Source organism: Pleurodeles waltl, chromosome 5 (assembly GCF_031143425.1).
Source record: "Pleurodeles waltl isolate 20211129_DDA chromosome 5, aPleWal1.hap1.20221129, whole genome shotgun sequence".
Taxonomy (NCBI): Eukaryota; Metazoa; Chordata; class Amphibia; order Caudata; family Salamandridae; genus Pleurodeles; species Pleurodeles waltl.
The window spans coordinates 159,116,101-159,133,870 of record NC_090444.1 but is presented as its reverse complement, the minus strand read 5'-3'; the positions used below and the strand labels follow the sequence as shown (position 1 = coordinate 159,133,870).

General features: G+C 44.2%; 1 protein-coding gene across 1 annotated transcript in view; it reads right to left on the bottom strand.

Moving 5' to 3' along the window:
• Nucleotides 1-15,098, bottom strand: part of AIDA (axin interactor, dorsalization associated) — a 110,437-nt gene extending 95,339 nt beyond the window's left edge. The window contains exon 1 of the mRNA XM_069233850.1: nt 14,743-15,098. Within this exon, the coding sequence (XP_069089951.1) occupies nt 14,743-14,849 (107 nt within the window). The 5' untranslated portion in view covers nt 14,850-15,098. The remainder of the gene's footprint in view (nt 1-14,742) is intronic.
• Between the last annotated feature and the right edge of the window lie 2,672 nt (nt 15,099-17,770).

Below are 17,770 nucleotides of genomic sequence, written 5' to 3'. Positions count from 1 at the left end.
GCCCTAATTAGGTCTGGCTTTAACAAAGACATTTTGTTTTTATAAAAATTATATTTTTCTCTCTGTCGGCTGGCCTTACTGTATTGTGATCCCATTGTGCTCTTCCACAAGGAGCATATTGGCACACAAAGTAGTTTTGTTCAGTGCCAGGAACTACTTTGGCAATCAGTGGCGTAACAAAGCTGGAGGGGGGTCCCTGCAAATAACATGGAACTCCCCTCCCCAAGACTCACTCAGGGCAGGTGCTGTGCTGAGAGGGCCCCTCTGAGGGGGGCTGTGGGGCATTTGTTACTCCACTGGTGTCAGTGTGTGCCTTGAGACCAAAAACTTTTTTTCTTCATTTTGCCAGTGTTTCCTACAATGGTGAGGGGCTGGCAGCTCCCACATCTAAGTGTTACAAAAGCCATGTCAAAACAAGACACGCACTGACCAAAAGACTCAAAAAAAAAAAAAATATATATATATTATTATTATTGGTTGGCTTCGCCAGTGCTTGTTTATTTTCATGCTTCCCATAATCTTGTTGAAGAGGGGTACAGTGATTTTCCATTAGGAATATTTTTTGGAAATGCTAGTATGCATCAACACATTTTACTAAATGACGCTTCAAAGAAATAGCAGCAAAAATTTCGTAGTAGCGACATTTCTTTTTTTTTTTTTCCTACTTGCATTTTTTCTTGAACATTTTTAAAGCAAAAAATCATCACTCTTGCTTACAAGCTTCTGTAAACATTTGCATGTAATCAGAGAGCATTCTGGGAGCATTATACTTAGCCTCATATTGTTAAACTTTTCAAACTTGTATACCCTTTTTTTTTTTTTTACTGGAACCACTGTCAGTAGTGCAGTGTGACCTTAAAACTTTGTTTACAGCCCTCACCCTAATAAAGAAGGCTTTTCATTAATGAACCATAAATACAAGTTCAAACAGCATTAGCATATGGACACATATTTCCTCAAATGCAGACGGTTCCCTTGTCTGTAAACTGGCAAAAGGTTTGTGCTGCAGAGGGTAGGACCTAAATGTCCCAAGAACAAAATAAACATGAAAAAGTGTTGCCCTTGACCTCAAACAACATGTCCCGGGTGTCGGCCAATAGGAATTCCACATCCCTGATGACCTTACAGCAACCAACCAGACTTTGATCAGCCTGTTTCTTTCTTGCAAAAACTCCAGAGGAAGATGCTTCTTCTCACACCTGGCATCCAAAGCTTGGAACGACCTTCCCCTGCACCTCAGGACAGCATCACCGCTCCAGCAATTCGGGAAGAACTCAAGACCTGGATGTTCGAATGAATTGCCCACCATGAAGAAGCTAGCAATACCAGCGGCCTGAGACCCTCACAGGTGATATGTCATGCTCTACAAATTCTTAATTGATTAAGTGGTTTTATTGTATTGCGAGGATTACACACCCTTATGTTTATTAGAACGGGCTCATGAATAGATCACTGGATTAAGATTAAAGGGGGGGGGGGGGCAGAGAGCAAGGTCACATTCACACAAGAGTCCCCTGTCCCCACTGAACAATGTTTAGGTACTTGTGTGTTCAATCTGGCATTTGCAGACATTTGTGTCAAAAAAATGGTTTGGAGTTGATCCATACAATGCTCATTTGATCCACAGTCTGATGGAACACTACACTGATGAAAGATGAATTAGGCAAGGGAGAGTGTCAGTACATAGGCAGCAAAGGGCTTTGGATTGTTTTTCTAATGGTCCCTACCAAAACAAGGGTAGAGAGGATTTCCTTCTATTGAGAAGTTTCAACCTGGTCTGCATCACAGGTTGTCCCTTAGGCAGTCAGCATGCCTCTAAAGGATGTCCAAACTCTGATATTTTCTGTATTTGTCTAGTATTTATTTGTCAGTCACTTAGGTGGCGTTGCTTGCTTGCAGTGCGTTCTGGACTGGCATGCGGTCCTACTTCTAGATCAGCAAATGTCTGTCAAAAGAGAGTCAACAAACAAACCAGGATGAACTATGTGCATTTTCCAGAGTAATCTCCCTACAGATTTGCTATCCTGGACAGTCTGTCTCAGTCTCTTGCTAAAGAGCTTGACCCAGGACAGCAGGCACAGCTGGATTACCTTTGCATGGTCAAATTACAGCTGGAGTGTAATCTAATGCTACCCTTCACCCTGGAGGGCCGGACTCAAACAGCTGGCCCTTGAGGGCCTCAATGACATGGGGACCTCTAGCCAGGTGGTAACTTCATCGCTGGGCGGGAGGTGCGGACCTGACCTGGGAGAGCACCGCTCAATACTCTATTGTATTACTGCATGTGGGCCACCTGCAAAAACCTACAAAGCATGTACCCACAAGAGCCAGAAGGCCTAACTAGCTTGGAGAACGTGCTTGCTGCTCCCTCTCCCCTAAAAAACAAGTAACCAGACTCCACAGAACAATGAAAGACGAAGCATCTGTGACAGTGCCTGGAGTTGTTGAATACTGGAGACACAATCTGGGACTCCACACTGACTTGCAAATGCCGGAAGTATTGCTGCACCCATACAGGAGCACTCTCTTCCGTTTTCAGAATTTACCACACCCCGATAGAGCTCTGCAAAATTAGATTGTGGGATAATTCATGCTGTGCCAGTTGGGGGCATGAGAGCGCCAACATTCTGCATCTGGCCTGGGGATGCCATTGAGTGGTTCAGTTCTGGACCGTCGTTTTTGACTGTGTTGAGGATGTAACTGGCTGGGCAATTTGGAGGGAACCAATAGTCACTCTGATGGGCTATTTAAGTGATGCCCCAACTGCCTACCATAAACTCGTTGCCATGACTCATGGCTAAGAGAAGGATGGCTATGCACTTGGGAAAGGAGCATTCAGCCCCACAGAAGTGTGATTGGCTATAGAACTTGACTATGTGAGTTCTGGGCTCTAATGCCCCTGCTGCATATGGTCCCCCTCCCCCCCACTAACACATGCCTGACGATGCGCGGTCAAGAGGAAACGGAGCCACCTTGTCATGAGGAAGTGGGGAGAGCCATCACTGATTTAGTGCTTATATGGACACTGTGGCTATTTCCACCATTACAGAAACTTAGCTTGACCTTGTGTGGGCTGCTGAGACCCTGCAAGTGCTATGATTACATCGTACATATGTCATGGAATCAATATTTTGTCCTGCTATGCTGAGCCCTGCTGCAGCTTTCGTTTTTTCTTTTTCATTTTGTTGGCTGTAGTGATGTTAAAACTAATAAAAACATAATTAATAAAGAAGAGCTTGTCCCAGCATGTATAGGTGAAGGGACATTCAGGTTCTCAATTTAAATCAAATTTAACTCCCAAAACAAACTATTATCACCTGACCCCTTCATGGGTAAAGTGCTGCTGTTAGGTGAAACCATGGACCTTGCACCGATGTCCTGTGTGCATGTTGAGTGTGTTTAAAGTATGCATTCGGTACAAGTGTGTTAATAGAATATGAATATAATAGTTAGAACCCAGTGAAATCCTTTTTGGATGCCCCTGGCTTGGCATGGCACCAAATGGAAGACAAGGACAGCTCTGCCAAGGAATGGAAGTGTATTGTCTGCATTCCTGTAGTTGGACGGTGGAGTTCCAGGCAGTGAAGTGACAAGGATGGAAACGAGGGTACCTTTAGAATTTCCACGAAGACTTTGTTAACAAATGGCTTCTGATTAGTTCTTACGTAGCATTACAATTTGGTTGAGGATAGGGGTGAGGTGACTGCGGTTTCTGCTCCTTAAAAGTGAGGATGTTTCTAGGTCAGAACTGCCCTTTTGTTTATATAAGAATACTCCTTCAGGAATGCGGATTCCTACCAGTGCATTAACCTCACGCTTCATTGTTACCTCGCTGTGAGTGTGCTGCATGGAAATAGCCCCTAGTTCTAACTGCTGTAAGAAGCTTCACTTTAAATAAAGACTGTGTCTGGAAAGCAACCTGAGAAAGATATTGGAAAGGAGATCCCAAACCACTACATAAGGTTGGGACAATGGATCTACACTGGCTGTATGGATAAACTATATAAAAGCCGGATTCAAACCATCCCACTTTGTTCTAGTTTCAAGTTCTTCATCAAAAAGGAAGGGAATACTCTTTAAAGTCCTCAAAGGACTGCTGCGTGTCAAAGACTAGGGTCTGCCTGACAGACAGTCTCCCAGAGGTGAGGAGACATGACCTGAAGTCTGCATTTTCAGCTTGGGGAGCTAAGTCTGCCTAGTGCTTAGAAGTCTACATGTTGAGAGAAGAAAGGAGTCGGCCTGACCCTGCACGAGGAGGCACTGTCCAGGAGGAGATGTGCAGAATGTTCCAAACTTGAAGAACAAGCAGAGAAAGTCAGCTGCCTGAGAGCGGGAAGCCAAGATAGACCTGTGCTGTAAGTGGGTCTACCTCCATGGATGAGAACTGCTCAAATTCTGCATTCAGTGTCACTGCTGGGATTCTCTACAGGCTGAGATAAGGTGCTGCCACCACCAGCGTGAGAAGCTATGACGCTGCTACGGGAGAGCTGATCAGCCTAGGAATATCGCAACTACCAGGAACAGACACCTATTAACCAACCAGCCCAGAGTAGGCCCCAACCGCCTTGCCAAAGGACTCGTCTACGATCAGCCAGTGAAGGGCAATGACAATTAGACACTGTGATTGCTACAACACCTGCTGCGCTACATTTGCCTGGTGACCCTGTCCAAAAAAAAAAGGCTGCACATGCCTAAGACATGGGCTGCGTCTGAGCTCTGCCTCCACCACTATGAAACAAACATGCAAGCACAGCGGGGACTCCAGCTGCAGTTGGAGCAGAGAAACTGCAAAGTGCTGACAGGAACACAAGCACTTCAGACGGTTTCTGCCCACATCAACAACAGGTTAAGAACACGTAAACTGACTGAGCATCTGAAACTGTGAGGAAGGAAACTGGTGCCTAATCAGAGGTCTGACCTCACGGTCCACCTTCCCGAGCCTCTTTAGGCCTTGGGGGCCCCAGGACCTATGTTAAAAGGGGAAGCAACTTGTGCCGCTCACACCAATGGCACAAGAAGCTGACACTGCTGAGGAAGAACTGAGGAACTAAGAAAGCTGCAATTATCAGAAACATGCACCTCCTGAAACATCAGCCGAGTGGAGGCCTGCAACGGCCAAAGGCACAGCGATCACTATGAGACCCATCAAGATACACGTGCTGGTAACCCTGTTCTGAAGGAAGGATGTGCAAGCCTAAGACACGGCTGCATCAGACCTTCTCACACGCTACAGAAGCGAAACCAGAGAGCTCAGGTTGGAACTTATAACTGCAATATGCAGACTCAAGCATCATTTCAGGCTGTTTCTATCCAGATCAACAACTGGCGTAATAATGAGTGAGCCGACTGTGCACCTGAACCTGTGGGGAACACAATATGCACCAGTGTCTAGTTCGTGTGTCTACCAAAGACTACTGGAAACTATAACAAATAGGGTTATCCAGGCAAGATAAAGCATTGGATGGGTGTGTACTACCTATAAGGAGATCATATTATTCATACACTTGACTATGTACTATTTAGTTCTGCTGAGCTGTTGGTCGTTTAATGATTTCTTAACTCTTGCCTCCACACTACCTCATCGAGAAGCTTTTGACTGCTTGCCCATGCTACCCAGAAAGTCAAATATGGAAATGGTTGTGGTACAACAGAATCCCAGGAATAAGTAGCTAGCTATCTAAACCGCCACAACTGGGACCCAAAAGTCCCTGTCCGCCTTGTGGTTACTGCAAATGGGGTGGACAAGGGTTGTTGACACCTACTGAAGGTAATTGCTGGAATGTAGATATCCAGGTACAGTAAGAGCAGGAGGAGAGAACCAAACAATATCAGTTTCAGAGGATTTCATTAGTTACTGAGATGAACAACTTTTCTGAAAATCATTTATGACATTTCTAATAAAACCTAAGTGTATTAATGGTGTTTAATGCTGCTCAAAATGCTGAACCAATTATTTTATAGCTTTTAAATAAGCCAAGATTCACATTTTGGGTTTTTTATACTTAATGTAGACCCTTAATCTATGCAATAACAGTTTTGAATTCCATTACTGTACGTTGAAATTTACATTCTTGGCATGTCTCACTTCTATACACTGTGCACCCTCAGGCCTCAGGAATCTGAAAGACACCTTTTACATGTTACTTATTTAAAGGTAGAAACATATTCTTTTTATTTTAGAAAATCATTTAAAGATGGGACTGCTGCAGCTTTGGCCTGCTGCAATTAGTGACTGTAGAGACAGACCTCATGTCACATTTTCAAGGCGCCCAAGTGAGTGGCTCAAGTTCACCTTACAGCTCACATATGACATCTAACCTTTAAACCTTCTGTGCAGTTTCTGCACAACTTTAGTTTGACTTTACTTATAGGCCACATGTGTCAGATGAGATTAGCCAATTACTTGCTTTGTTGCGGAGGTCAGAACCAGTGCTTAAATTAAGCCGGTGGTTTTGGGTGCTAGACACCAGCACATATTTGTGAACACCGGCAATTATAACAGCCTGCCACATGGTTACGCTGTCGATCTAATTTTGAGATGAGGAAAACAACAGTCTATTTATTCAATATACATTAACAATGACTAATATCTGATGCCCAAACCATTGCTATAGCTTTGGAGGCCTGAAATAGTCTGACTTGTCACATTTGTAGGCGTGTGATAGCTAGTAATTATGTTGCTACAGTCACTGGCCGTAGCAATGGGTGGCACAAGCTGTAGTGGCCTCCTGACAAGAACCCTGGCTTTTTCTTTTTAATAAATTAAGCACTGGTCAGAACACATGCACTGGATTGTGTTCATCAGCATCCAGTGTCAAAATATGCCAGCAAATTCAGTTTAAAGAAAATACAGGAGAACCAGGCCTAAAAAAAAAAAAAGAGCCTTTTTTCTTCAGACTGGAAAAAAACCGAGTAAAAATGCCAGACAAATCAACCTAGAAGTTAACAAAGGTAACTAGTCACAAGTGCTTCTCTTATTAAAACGCAAAGTATGTCTTAGTCCAGACACAAGTAAAACAACCAGTAGAAGGGAACCCGAACCGCTCAGAGAGACAGTTATACATATGGTCTGCAAAACAGACAAAAATTATTCTCCATTGAAAATCAAAATCTCGCATATTTCAAGTGAAACAACACTCCACAGAGGCACTATCCTTATCCACTTAAACATGAGTATCCTGGGTTGTTTTGGAAGCATTGGGTTAGCTACACCATCCACGTAGAGCAACAAAATTAATTTTTTTTTTTTAACAATGTCCAGCAACAGTTTTCCTTTACACAGGAATTTTAAAAAATGCAAACAATTATGTAAATATATAAAGGTGGTCAGAAAAGAATATGGAGGTTATAACGCAACAGTCATACTTAGTCTAGTTCCCAGACAATTTTAGCGAAGATATTACCCACCAATCACTTTTGCACCACTATTATTTTATCATAAATTGGTAGTACATAGTTTATCAATATGCTTGAAGAGCTATGCCTACAGAATGGCCTCATGGGACCCAGGAGGATCAGGGTGTGCTTTCGGTGAATCAGGAGAGCACAAGAACATGAGCACCCACACACCTTCTCACGCTTCCTAACTCAGTGGCAAGAAGAGGATAGGGTGCCTGTGAGGACAGAGCACTCAAAAAGGTAAACTGGAAGGAATCACTCCAGTGCTTTACTCAAAGCTGCTTTTAGAGTCACTGAAATGTTCCTATTCACTTTCTTACTGGCACAAAACAGTTCTCTTGGTGCCCGACATCTTCAAAGCCTGGCTCTTCATTTTTAAAACATTCAATCAGACCAATTTCAAATTCTAGAAGAGAGAAGGACCGCTGATAAATTACAAAACGTATGTGAACTGTCTGGACCAGAGCCTATGTTAATGTCTCTAATAGGTGGTGGAGAGAGAAAGGGGAGGGCAGGATACCTCAAATGTGTGTTGTAAAGAAATGGCTCCCTGTTGCAGTTACCCCCCACTTTTTGCCTGATACTGATGCTAACTTGACTGAGAAGTGTGCTGGGACCCTGCTAACCAGGCCCCAGCACCAGTGTTCTTTCACCTAAAATGTACCATTGTTTCCACAATTGACACAACCCTGGCACCTAGGTAAGTCCCTTGTAACTGGTACCCCTGGTACCAAGGGCCCTGATGCCAGGGAAGGTCTCTAAGGGCTGCAGCATGTCTTATGCCACCCTGGGGACCCCTCACTCAGCACAGACACACTGCTTGCCAGCTTGTGTGTGCTGGTGGGGAGAAAATGACTAAGTCGACATGGCACTCCCCTCAGGGTGCCATGCCAACCTCACACTGCCTGTGGCATAGGTAAGTCACCCCTCTAGCAGGCCTTACAGCCCTAAGGCAGGGTGACTATACCACAGGTGAGAGCATAGGTGCATGAGCACTATGCCCCTACAGTGTCTAAGCAAAACCTTAGACATTGTAAGTGCAGGGTAGCCATAAGAGTATATGGGCTGGGAGTCTGTCAAAAACGAACTCCACAGCTCCATAATGGCTACACTGAAAACTGGGAAGTTTGGTATCAAACTTCTCAGAATAATAAACCCACACTGATGCCAGTGTTCGATTTATTAAAAAAATGCACACAGAGGGCATCTTAGAGATGCCCCCTGTATTTTACCCAATTGTTCAGTGCAGGACTGACTGGTCTGTGCCAGCCTGCTGCTGAGAGACGAGTTTCTGACCCCATGCGGTGAGAGCCTTTGTGCTCTCTGAGGACAGAAACAAAGCCTGCTCTGGGTGGAGGTGCTTCACACCTCCCCCCTGCAGGAACTGTAACACCTAGCAGTGAGCTTCAAAGGCTCAAGCTTCGTGTTACAATGCCCCAGGGCACTCCAGCTAGTGGAGATGCCCGCCCCCTGGACCCAGCCCCCACTTTTGGCGGCAAGTCCAGGGGAGATAATGAGAAAAACAAGGAGGAGTCACTGGCCAGTCAGGACAGCCCCTAAGGTGTCCTGAGCTGAGGTGACTGACTTTTAGAAAGCCTCCATCTTGTAGAAGGAGGATTCCCCCAATAGGGATAGGAATGTGCCCCCCTCCCCTTGGGAGGAGGCACAAAGAGGGTGTACCCACCCTCAGGGCTAGTAGCCATTGGCTACTAACCCCCCAGACCTAAACACGCCCTTAAATTTAGTATTTAAGGGCTCCCCAGAACCTAAGAATTTAGATTTCTGAAACTACAAGAAGAAGAGGACTGCTGAGCTGAAAAACCCCTGCAGAGGAAGAACAGAAGACACCAACTGCTTTGGCCCCAGACTTACCGGCCTGTCTTCTGCCTTCCAAAGAAACCTGCTCCAGCGACGCCTTCCAAGGGACCAGCGACCTCTGAATCCTCTGAGGACTGCCCTGCTTCAAGAAAGACAAGAAACTCCCGAGGACAGCGGCACTGCTCCAAAAGAACTGCAACTTTGTTACAGAGGAGCAGATTTAAAGACCCCTCAAATCCCCGCAAGAAGCGTGAGACTTGCAACACTGCACCCGGCGACCCCGACTCGACTGGTGGAGAACCAACACCTCAGGGAGGACCCTCCGGCGACTCCAAGACCGTGAGTAACCAAAGTTGTCCCCCCTGAGCCCCCACAGTGACGCCTGCAGAGGGAATCCCGAGGCTCCCCCTGACCGCGACTGCCTGAACTCTCCTTTCCCGACGGCTGGAAAAGACCCTGCACCCGCAGCCCCCAGCACCTGAAAGAGCGGAACTTCTGTGCAGGAGTGACCCCCAGGAGGCCCTCTCCCTTGCCCAGGTGGTGGCTACCCCTAGGAGCACCCCCCTTGCCTGCCTGCATCGCTAAAGAGACCCCTTGGTCTCCCATAGGAAACTATTGGAAACCCGACGCGTGTTTACACACTGCACCCGGCCGCCCCCACGCTGCTGAGGGTGTACTTTTTTGTGCTGACTCGTGTCCCCCCCGGTGCCCTACAAAACCCCCCTGGTCTGCCCTCCGAAGACGCGGGTACTTACCTGCTGGCAGACTGGAACCGGGGCACCCCCTTCTCTCCATTGAAGCCTATGTGTTTTGGGCACCTCTTTGACCTTTGCACCTGACCGGCCCTGAGCTGCTGGTGTGATAACTTTGGGGTTGCTCTGAACCCCCAACGGTGGGCTACCTTGGACCCAAAACTGAGACCTGTAAGTGACTTACTTACCTGTTAAAAATAACAATATTTTACCTCCCCCAGGAACTGTGAAAATTGCACTGTGTCCACTTTTAAAACAGCTATTTGTGTTTTATGTGAAAAGTATATATGCTACTGTAATTATTCAAGGTTCCTAAAGTACTTACCTGCAATACCTTTCAAATGAGATATTACATGTAGAATTTGAACCTGTGGTTCTTAAAATAAACTAAGAAAATATATTTTTCTATACCAAACCTATTGGCCGGATTTGTCTCCGAGTGTGTGTTCCTCATTTATTGCCTGTGTGTATGTACAACAAATGCTTAACACTACTCCTTTGATAAGCCTACTGCTCGACCACACTACCACAAAATAGAGCATTAGTATTATCTCTTTTTGCCACTATCTTACCTCTAAGGGGAACCCTTGGACTCTGTGCATGCTATTCCTTACTTTGAAATAGCACATACAGAGCCAACTTCCTACATGTGTCTGCTGTTAAATGTGCAATTTCCATAACTCCCAATTGCAACTAACCTATCTCTTTAGGCTTCAAAGAGGCTCACTCAGCATAGCAAAAGTGTCAACATCTTTGGCGAGTTGAGGAACAGTGCAAGGCTGGTAGATTTTCCTTTCAAAGGCACTTCGTCCCATAGGCCCTCATTGCTAATATTCATCTCAAGGCTATATCCCCCCCCAAATGCAATACACTAATCAATTCAGTCAGTCACACACATCCACGATTTCAAATGATTCTGTGCTCCCTCTTTTACGTGGTCTTATTGCTGCAACGAACCAACATAACTCCACACCACAGCAGTTAAAGATCTTGACATCCTAAAGAAATAAAAGGCAGGCAGGTGCCTGCACCCTGAATTTTTGAACATATATCAAATGCAAGGCAGTTACTTGCTGTGTCCCAACCGTCGTCGGGCCACGACAGTGTAGTTCAATTAGCGATTACTCGCACTCCAGTACCATGAACCAGTGGCGTAGTGTGGGGGGGTGCAGGGGGGGCCGGCCGCACTGGACGCAACATCTTGGGGGGGGGGCGCTCGCACTCGCAGCTCTTAGGGGGCGCAAATTACTTGCCTTGCCTTGCCCCGGGTGCTGACAACCCACACTATGCCACTGCCATGAACTAAGCCAACTTAAGTTAAGGGAAGGCCAAAAGAATGGCCTTCAGCATCCTGAGGTGCAGTCCTCCTTGAACCACACCACACCTCTGTCTTCCCAGAAATCAAAGCACCTAGAAAAATAAAGGAGAGTGTGCCTATCTGTCCCAGCTCTAGCTTCACCTTTTCAGCTTGTGGGCCCCGCAGGCAAACAGAGTGCTTAGGAAGAGGCAACTGTGTGTTAATAACTCTTGCTTACAAAACAATTTCTAGCTCAGTGGTTCCCATTTTTTTTAAGAACCACAACCTACTTTTCAGAATGAAAAACTTTTGCAACCCACGTAGCTTTAATGGGCATAAAACAGGCATTTTTTTAAATGTAACTAAAACATTGCACGGTGGCGCACTCTCACTTGTTCACAGTACCTTTTCCATTGAAATGATCACTAAAGTTGCGACGTATGGTTTTCCTGATAAAACTGAATTGCATACAAATGAGAATGTGAGAAAAATGGGGTTCATATTTAATCCTTATAATCTGTGCACCACTTAGTACAGTGTCTGGATTTCTTTTAATTCTACTAAAATATTTTTTTCTATCACACTTCAGAATTATAACAAATGTGCTTTGTTTTTGCTTTTCTAACAGCTGAATGTGTTCAGTTCATTTACATTTTGATGCACGTTACAAAAAATGACATTGTACTGCCTCTTCTTTCACACACCTGTACCCCATAAAGACTGTCACACAATTCACTATACTTTTCTTTCTCTGACTCCAAAGTGAGAGGGGTATCTAAACACCAATCCCCATGTTAAAAAGCAGCAATTTGTCAGAAGACAGCCTGACATTTGACCTCTAACTTGAAGCTCCAGCAAGTGTGACACAATAAATACAGAATTTAATGGCATGTTTACTTATTGTGGGGACTTCGCAATCCACCAAATAATCAGCTGGCAACCCACCAATGGGTCATAACCCAGTTTGGGAGACTGCGTCCTAACTGTGTTTGTAGATGATCCCCTGTGGACCATACCAAAATTCATAAAATGGGTTTACAGTACACCCATTGCTTACCCTTGGTTGGTTTTATTGTCAGTATTATTTGTTTGCTTCTTATTCGATGGCTTGCCTTCCTCTTCTTGTCTTATTGCCTCCTGTGGAGCATAGCCTCTTTGCTGTCTTTTTGATTGGATGACATTCTTCCACTGCTCGCATTCAGGGACCTACTTTTTTTCCTCGAAGGACTCCATAACTGTGCCGGAGTTTTCTAGCTCTCTCCTTCATGTGTATCTCCCCCCTTAAACACATGCCATGCCTTTTAGCTTTTTCAATGCTTATTTGAGTACAAACACTGCTTTGGGGAAGGAGACCTCACCCACTAACTCCCCTGGGATTATCCATGGCCTAATAACTCTTTAACCAACTACTTCCTATGTTTACTCTCCTCAAAAGCTCTGTTTCTGTCACCAGAAATTCACAAACCTACTCCTGCATGCAGATTCCACTCTGCTTTTTCAAGCTTCTAGCCTCTTTTGCGCCTACCTTTTTGTCCACCAACCAGACATGTAAGATGTACATTTTAATCTACTATCACCACGCAACAAACATTATCCAAATCTAAGAAACACCATACAGTCCTTATGCACACAGACCATTATCAAATGCACAAAACATAATTCAGATACACTACAACCTGCTGCCATCGAACATGAGAGCCTTTCCACTAAACACAATAACTTTACCTATGAACTTTCAATTGAATGATGTCATTTGAAAAATTAGCTTGTGAGTGTATTACAAAGACTTTTATTTCACTATGCTTTCATAAGACTGCGGAAAATGCAATCACTTAGAGTAAGATGAAGGATTCATTTCTTTATTAAAACTAAATGGCTTTGCCACTGTGCAGGTGTTATACTGGCTGTTGACCTCACAAAGGTCCCGCTACAAGACCTCATGTCTCAAAACATTCCTCAGTAGAAATTAGCCTCCTGGTTATAACTTGCCCTACATTACATATACAGTTCAATGCACAAGGGTTGTATTCTGTATGATATGAAAACTTGAACAAAGGTGGGAGAACGTTTACAGGTGGCATAAATTGCTTAAATGGAAATGCACTGCAAGCACTCACTGTCTAGCTGTCCGATTCTGAGAAGTGCCAGTACTTTCCTACTAAAAGCACTACACCAGTGCTAGTTCTCTTCTTTTTGACTTAAAGAAGTGCAAGTACTCGGCAGCCGACAGTAACTGGTAATTTTTAAGCATGGATATTAAACATTTAAACGCCATGTTCTTTCTGACTTTAAAACACCAGCTTGACTGCTGGTGACTTAACACAACGAATAGTGTGGTTATAAGTGAAATATTCTCTGTTCAACACCAAAAACGCAGACATGGGACACCACACAGGCAACTTATTTACGTTTCCTAACCCAGTGGATAGTCTTAAAATCATGGCCGTGTTTGTTTCACTGTTCAACCGGTAAGAGAAGCACAACAATATCTTATTTAAAAAAAAAAAAAAATGTAACGCGCTCTCTACTGCATCCCTAGAGAAAAATACTACACCCGTGTGCACCGCAGGCCCAAGGGCTGGCAGCAGCCGATGCTTGAATGCTCGAGGTCTGACTCTTCGACCTGCTCACATCCTGCATTGAGACTCCACCCAAAGACAGCAGGGGGTGTGGGCAGCACACGAGCAGCGAACACCAGCCCTGAAACTGAAAGCAGATTCAAAAACAACTTACTCAAGAAGCCATTCCCAAAGAGATGAGGAAAGTCCCAAAAACAAAATGCTACTCTGAAAAGCCAGCAATGATCCCAGAGTGCGGAGCAGGAGGACTCATGGCTTCCCCAACAGACACTGAAACTGCAGAGCAGACAGAACAGACGCGATGCTATTTGTAATAACAAAATACTGTCTCTGTCACTTCCGTTCTACCTCAATTTCTCATTTGGTAAATAAGTAAATATAAACATACGACCCAACAACACGAGTTTGCTTTATTTCTTTGATGTCCTTGCATTGTGTACCTGTAAGAATTATATTTATAGCGTCTAGAAACGACAATGTGAGATACAAGGCGCTAAGTGCTCACATTAGTTTAATAACATCATTAAAAAAGCATAACTATGCAAACAGTATCATACATTGAGTGGTGTACATCTACGCGCCATACTATTTAAAAGGCCGCGTCATCCATGTAAAGAGTTCACCTTACTTCACAACAAGTTTTGGAACGAGGGCGTCTAAGTTACAAAAACAGTGGGAGAGGGACACATTGAGTTAATGTGCAACAAGAAAATGTAAAGGGAAAAACGCTACAACGTAAAAGAAAACATAGCTGACAAGGAGCAACTAACACGAAAGGCGCTAGACAGGTAATTTAAGATATGACTGACAGATGCACCCTCCCATGTTTGAAGTGCCGGTGTGACAGATGCGTAAATGGGGGAGGTCAGGGGTGTGTTGAATCAGAATGGACACTCACATGTGGTACTCATCCACTGCCTCCACCAGTTGCCCCCAGGAGTCAAAGTCGGTGGCTTTACTGAAGCTTGCCTGCCACCTCTGTAACATCTTCTGCACCTCTGCCATGGCTGGGAAGGGGGGACAGGTAGCATGGGATACCCTCCTCAACTCGGCATGCCTCTAGCAGGACAGCCCGCAGCTCTTCCTGCCGCCCGGGCTCATAGGAGACAGAGGGAGCGCCGCGACGCCGCCGGTCCCCCCAACAACAAGCGATGCTGCTGCCGCCGCCCAGCCCAGCAGCCGACCCAGCCCATCCTTAGCACCGCCAGCCAAACATGCTCCATGGGGCCAACCGGAAATCCCGCCCACCGGTCTGCACAGCTTATGCCTTATGCGTGCCGAGGTTTGCATTGCGTCATGCGTGTCAAGCCTCCTTCTGGGGCGCAGTGTCATTCTAAACTGTAACACACCTCGGCGCGAGCGTTCAGCTGTGAAATATGCTGAGGGCGTTTCCCCAACAATTTTCCCTCAGGCTGAACGGACGCTGATGCAGGCTCGCCAAGAAGTGCCGGTCTGCAGGCCGTCTTCTGAGCTTGTTGATCTTGCTTAGCGTACTGTTTTCCGTGACAATCCCTTGAAAATAGTATTGTCTACAATATTTGCTCATGTTTGTTCTAACCCCCGTTATATCCACGCACTTTAAGTTAAATATTTTATTACAATAGTCCCTAGTCGTCAAGCACAGACGGAATCTAAGGATTAACTGAACATTACTGCTAAAGCATCCTATATAAAAAGTGTGTGTGATTGACAGAGCAGGGATTTCTATATCCCAATCTCCTGGTGTCATCAAGGGCGTAGACAGAAAATTAAAATACCCCCAACTTTGAACCAAAACTCTGATGGCACAAAGCAAGTCATCACGACCCTCCCAAAAACAGCTTGCTTATCTCCTCCTTCCAAATATCTATCTAATATAGCCTTAGAACCCGCCGTAGCGGGCTCTACCGGCTATTAAAGGCCCGCTCCCCGTGTTAAATGCCTGAGCCATTTTGTCATCCATTAAATCTTTCATCTAATCTTTCACCATTCAGTCCGTCCATCCACCCCTATCCATATCCAAACATATCCACCTGTCTTGAAACCCCATCCATCCTTTCAATCAGTTATCTATCCATACTTTCGTTCATCCATCCACCCTTTCACGCATCCATCCACCCATTCAGCCAACCATTGTTTCACTCATCCATCCACCCTTTGACTCATCCATCAAAAACTTTTCACTCACTCATCCATCCACCTTTTCACTTATCTGTTCATGCATTTTCCCTTTCACTCATCCACCCCTCTACACTTTCATTCAGTCATCCATCTACCCTCCCTTGAACTCATCTATTCATTCTGTCATTCATTCATCCTTACACCCATCCATACTTTCTCTTATCCATCCATTCACCCTTTCCATCCATCATGCACACTTTCATTCATCCACCCATTCATCCATCCTCCCTCCCTTTCACTTATCCATCCTCACATCCATCCTTTCACTCATTAATCCATGCATCTATCCATCCATCCTTTCACTCACCCATCCATCCACCATTCACTCATCTACCCATCCATCCACTCACCCTCCCACATTTTCACGTTAATTATGAGCCATTGCCTGCTGATTTGCAAACTGAAGAGGCTCATCAAGAACTCCACCTCACTCTAACTGCTAAAGCAGGGTGTTAAAAACACTTGTTGATGCAATCATTAACTAACCCCTTCCCACTGGTCGTATGGATCTTTTTTCATCGACAAGAAGTATAAAGAAGCAATCATCTAGCTTAAGCACATACCAATAAAACCACAAAAGATCTTTAGCATTATCAATAAAGAAAACTTGTGTAAGTTAAAGGATTTTATTTTCAATTCTTTAGTTTTCCATTATTTATTCAATAAGTATTAAAGTTTTAAGTATCAGCATTACAAGTTAATATGATTCAATAATATTTCAATATAAGGAAGCATACAATTACTGTTAATATTGCAATAGTACAGCAACCCTGTCCCATAAAGGAAGTTCCCTAATCCAAATTAAATTGGAATAAAACAGGATAAAATCTCAGTTCAGATGCCCAATAAGGAGTTCTAATGAGACAATCAATGCATAAGCATAAAGCCTTTGCATGTTAATCTGAAAAAGTATTTTCACCTATGAATCAGCAGACAACGAGGACTAGGCTAAGCAGCTTCCCATGTAGAGGGGTGTAAAGAAACTCAGAGATGAGTCTCCAGCAAGTGCAAGTGAGAGAAGCCCTCCCCACCCCCATCGAAAATTCAAAGGAAAAAAACATTTCCTACTCTAGGAACACACACTAATATAAACACACAATATTCTAAGTTTCTTTTCATCTTCTGCAACATCCAGTAGGAGTTTTGTAAACTCATGGGCATAGGTTTACTCCTCATCTTCTCAAGTCTGTATAAGGGTCTACAGACATTAGTCCTTGAGAAGGTACATCGTCCACATTTTGCTGTTCTGACAAGGTTTCCCATGAATCATTCTTCCTGTTTTCTCCTCTCCTCCTGCTGAAAACCTATCAGCCAAACAAATGCCTATTAATTAACTCTCTAAATGCTTCTGGAAAGTTACAACATCTGCAAAAAGGAGAGAAAAACATTTTGTGCACAGCAACAGTTCAATGTTATAACAGGCCTTTCAATATTAATGTGAAGTATCAATTAATATGGGGTCAAAAGTTAGGCTAATCTACATCAGCTCTGGCTTACTTGTAGACTTACAACATCGAAGTATGGATACCTACTAAAAATGTGTGTTTAATATATTCATACTATTTAAACTTAAAAGTTTACATATTTCAATTTAGAATTCATTTTTGTTTGAAAATGAAGAATTTGCTGTTGCATCTTCCACATCTGATGGTTGAATAACCATCACAATTTCTTCTTCACAAATGAATCTCTAGGGTGCATCATCTTTTTTGATGAGTGATCATTTCTTTCAGGGCTTCAACTTCCTTCAACTTTTTATATTCTCT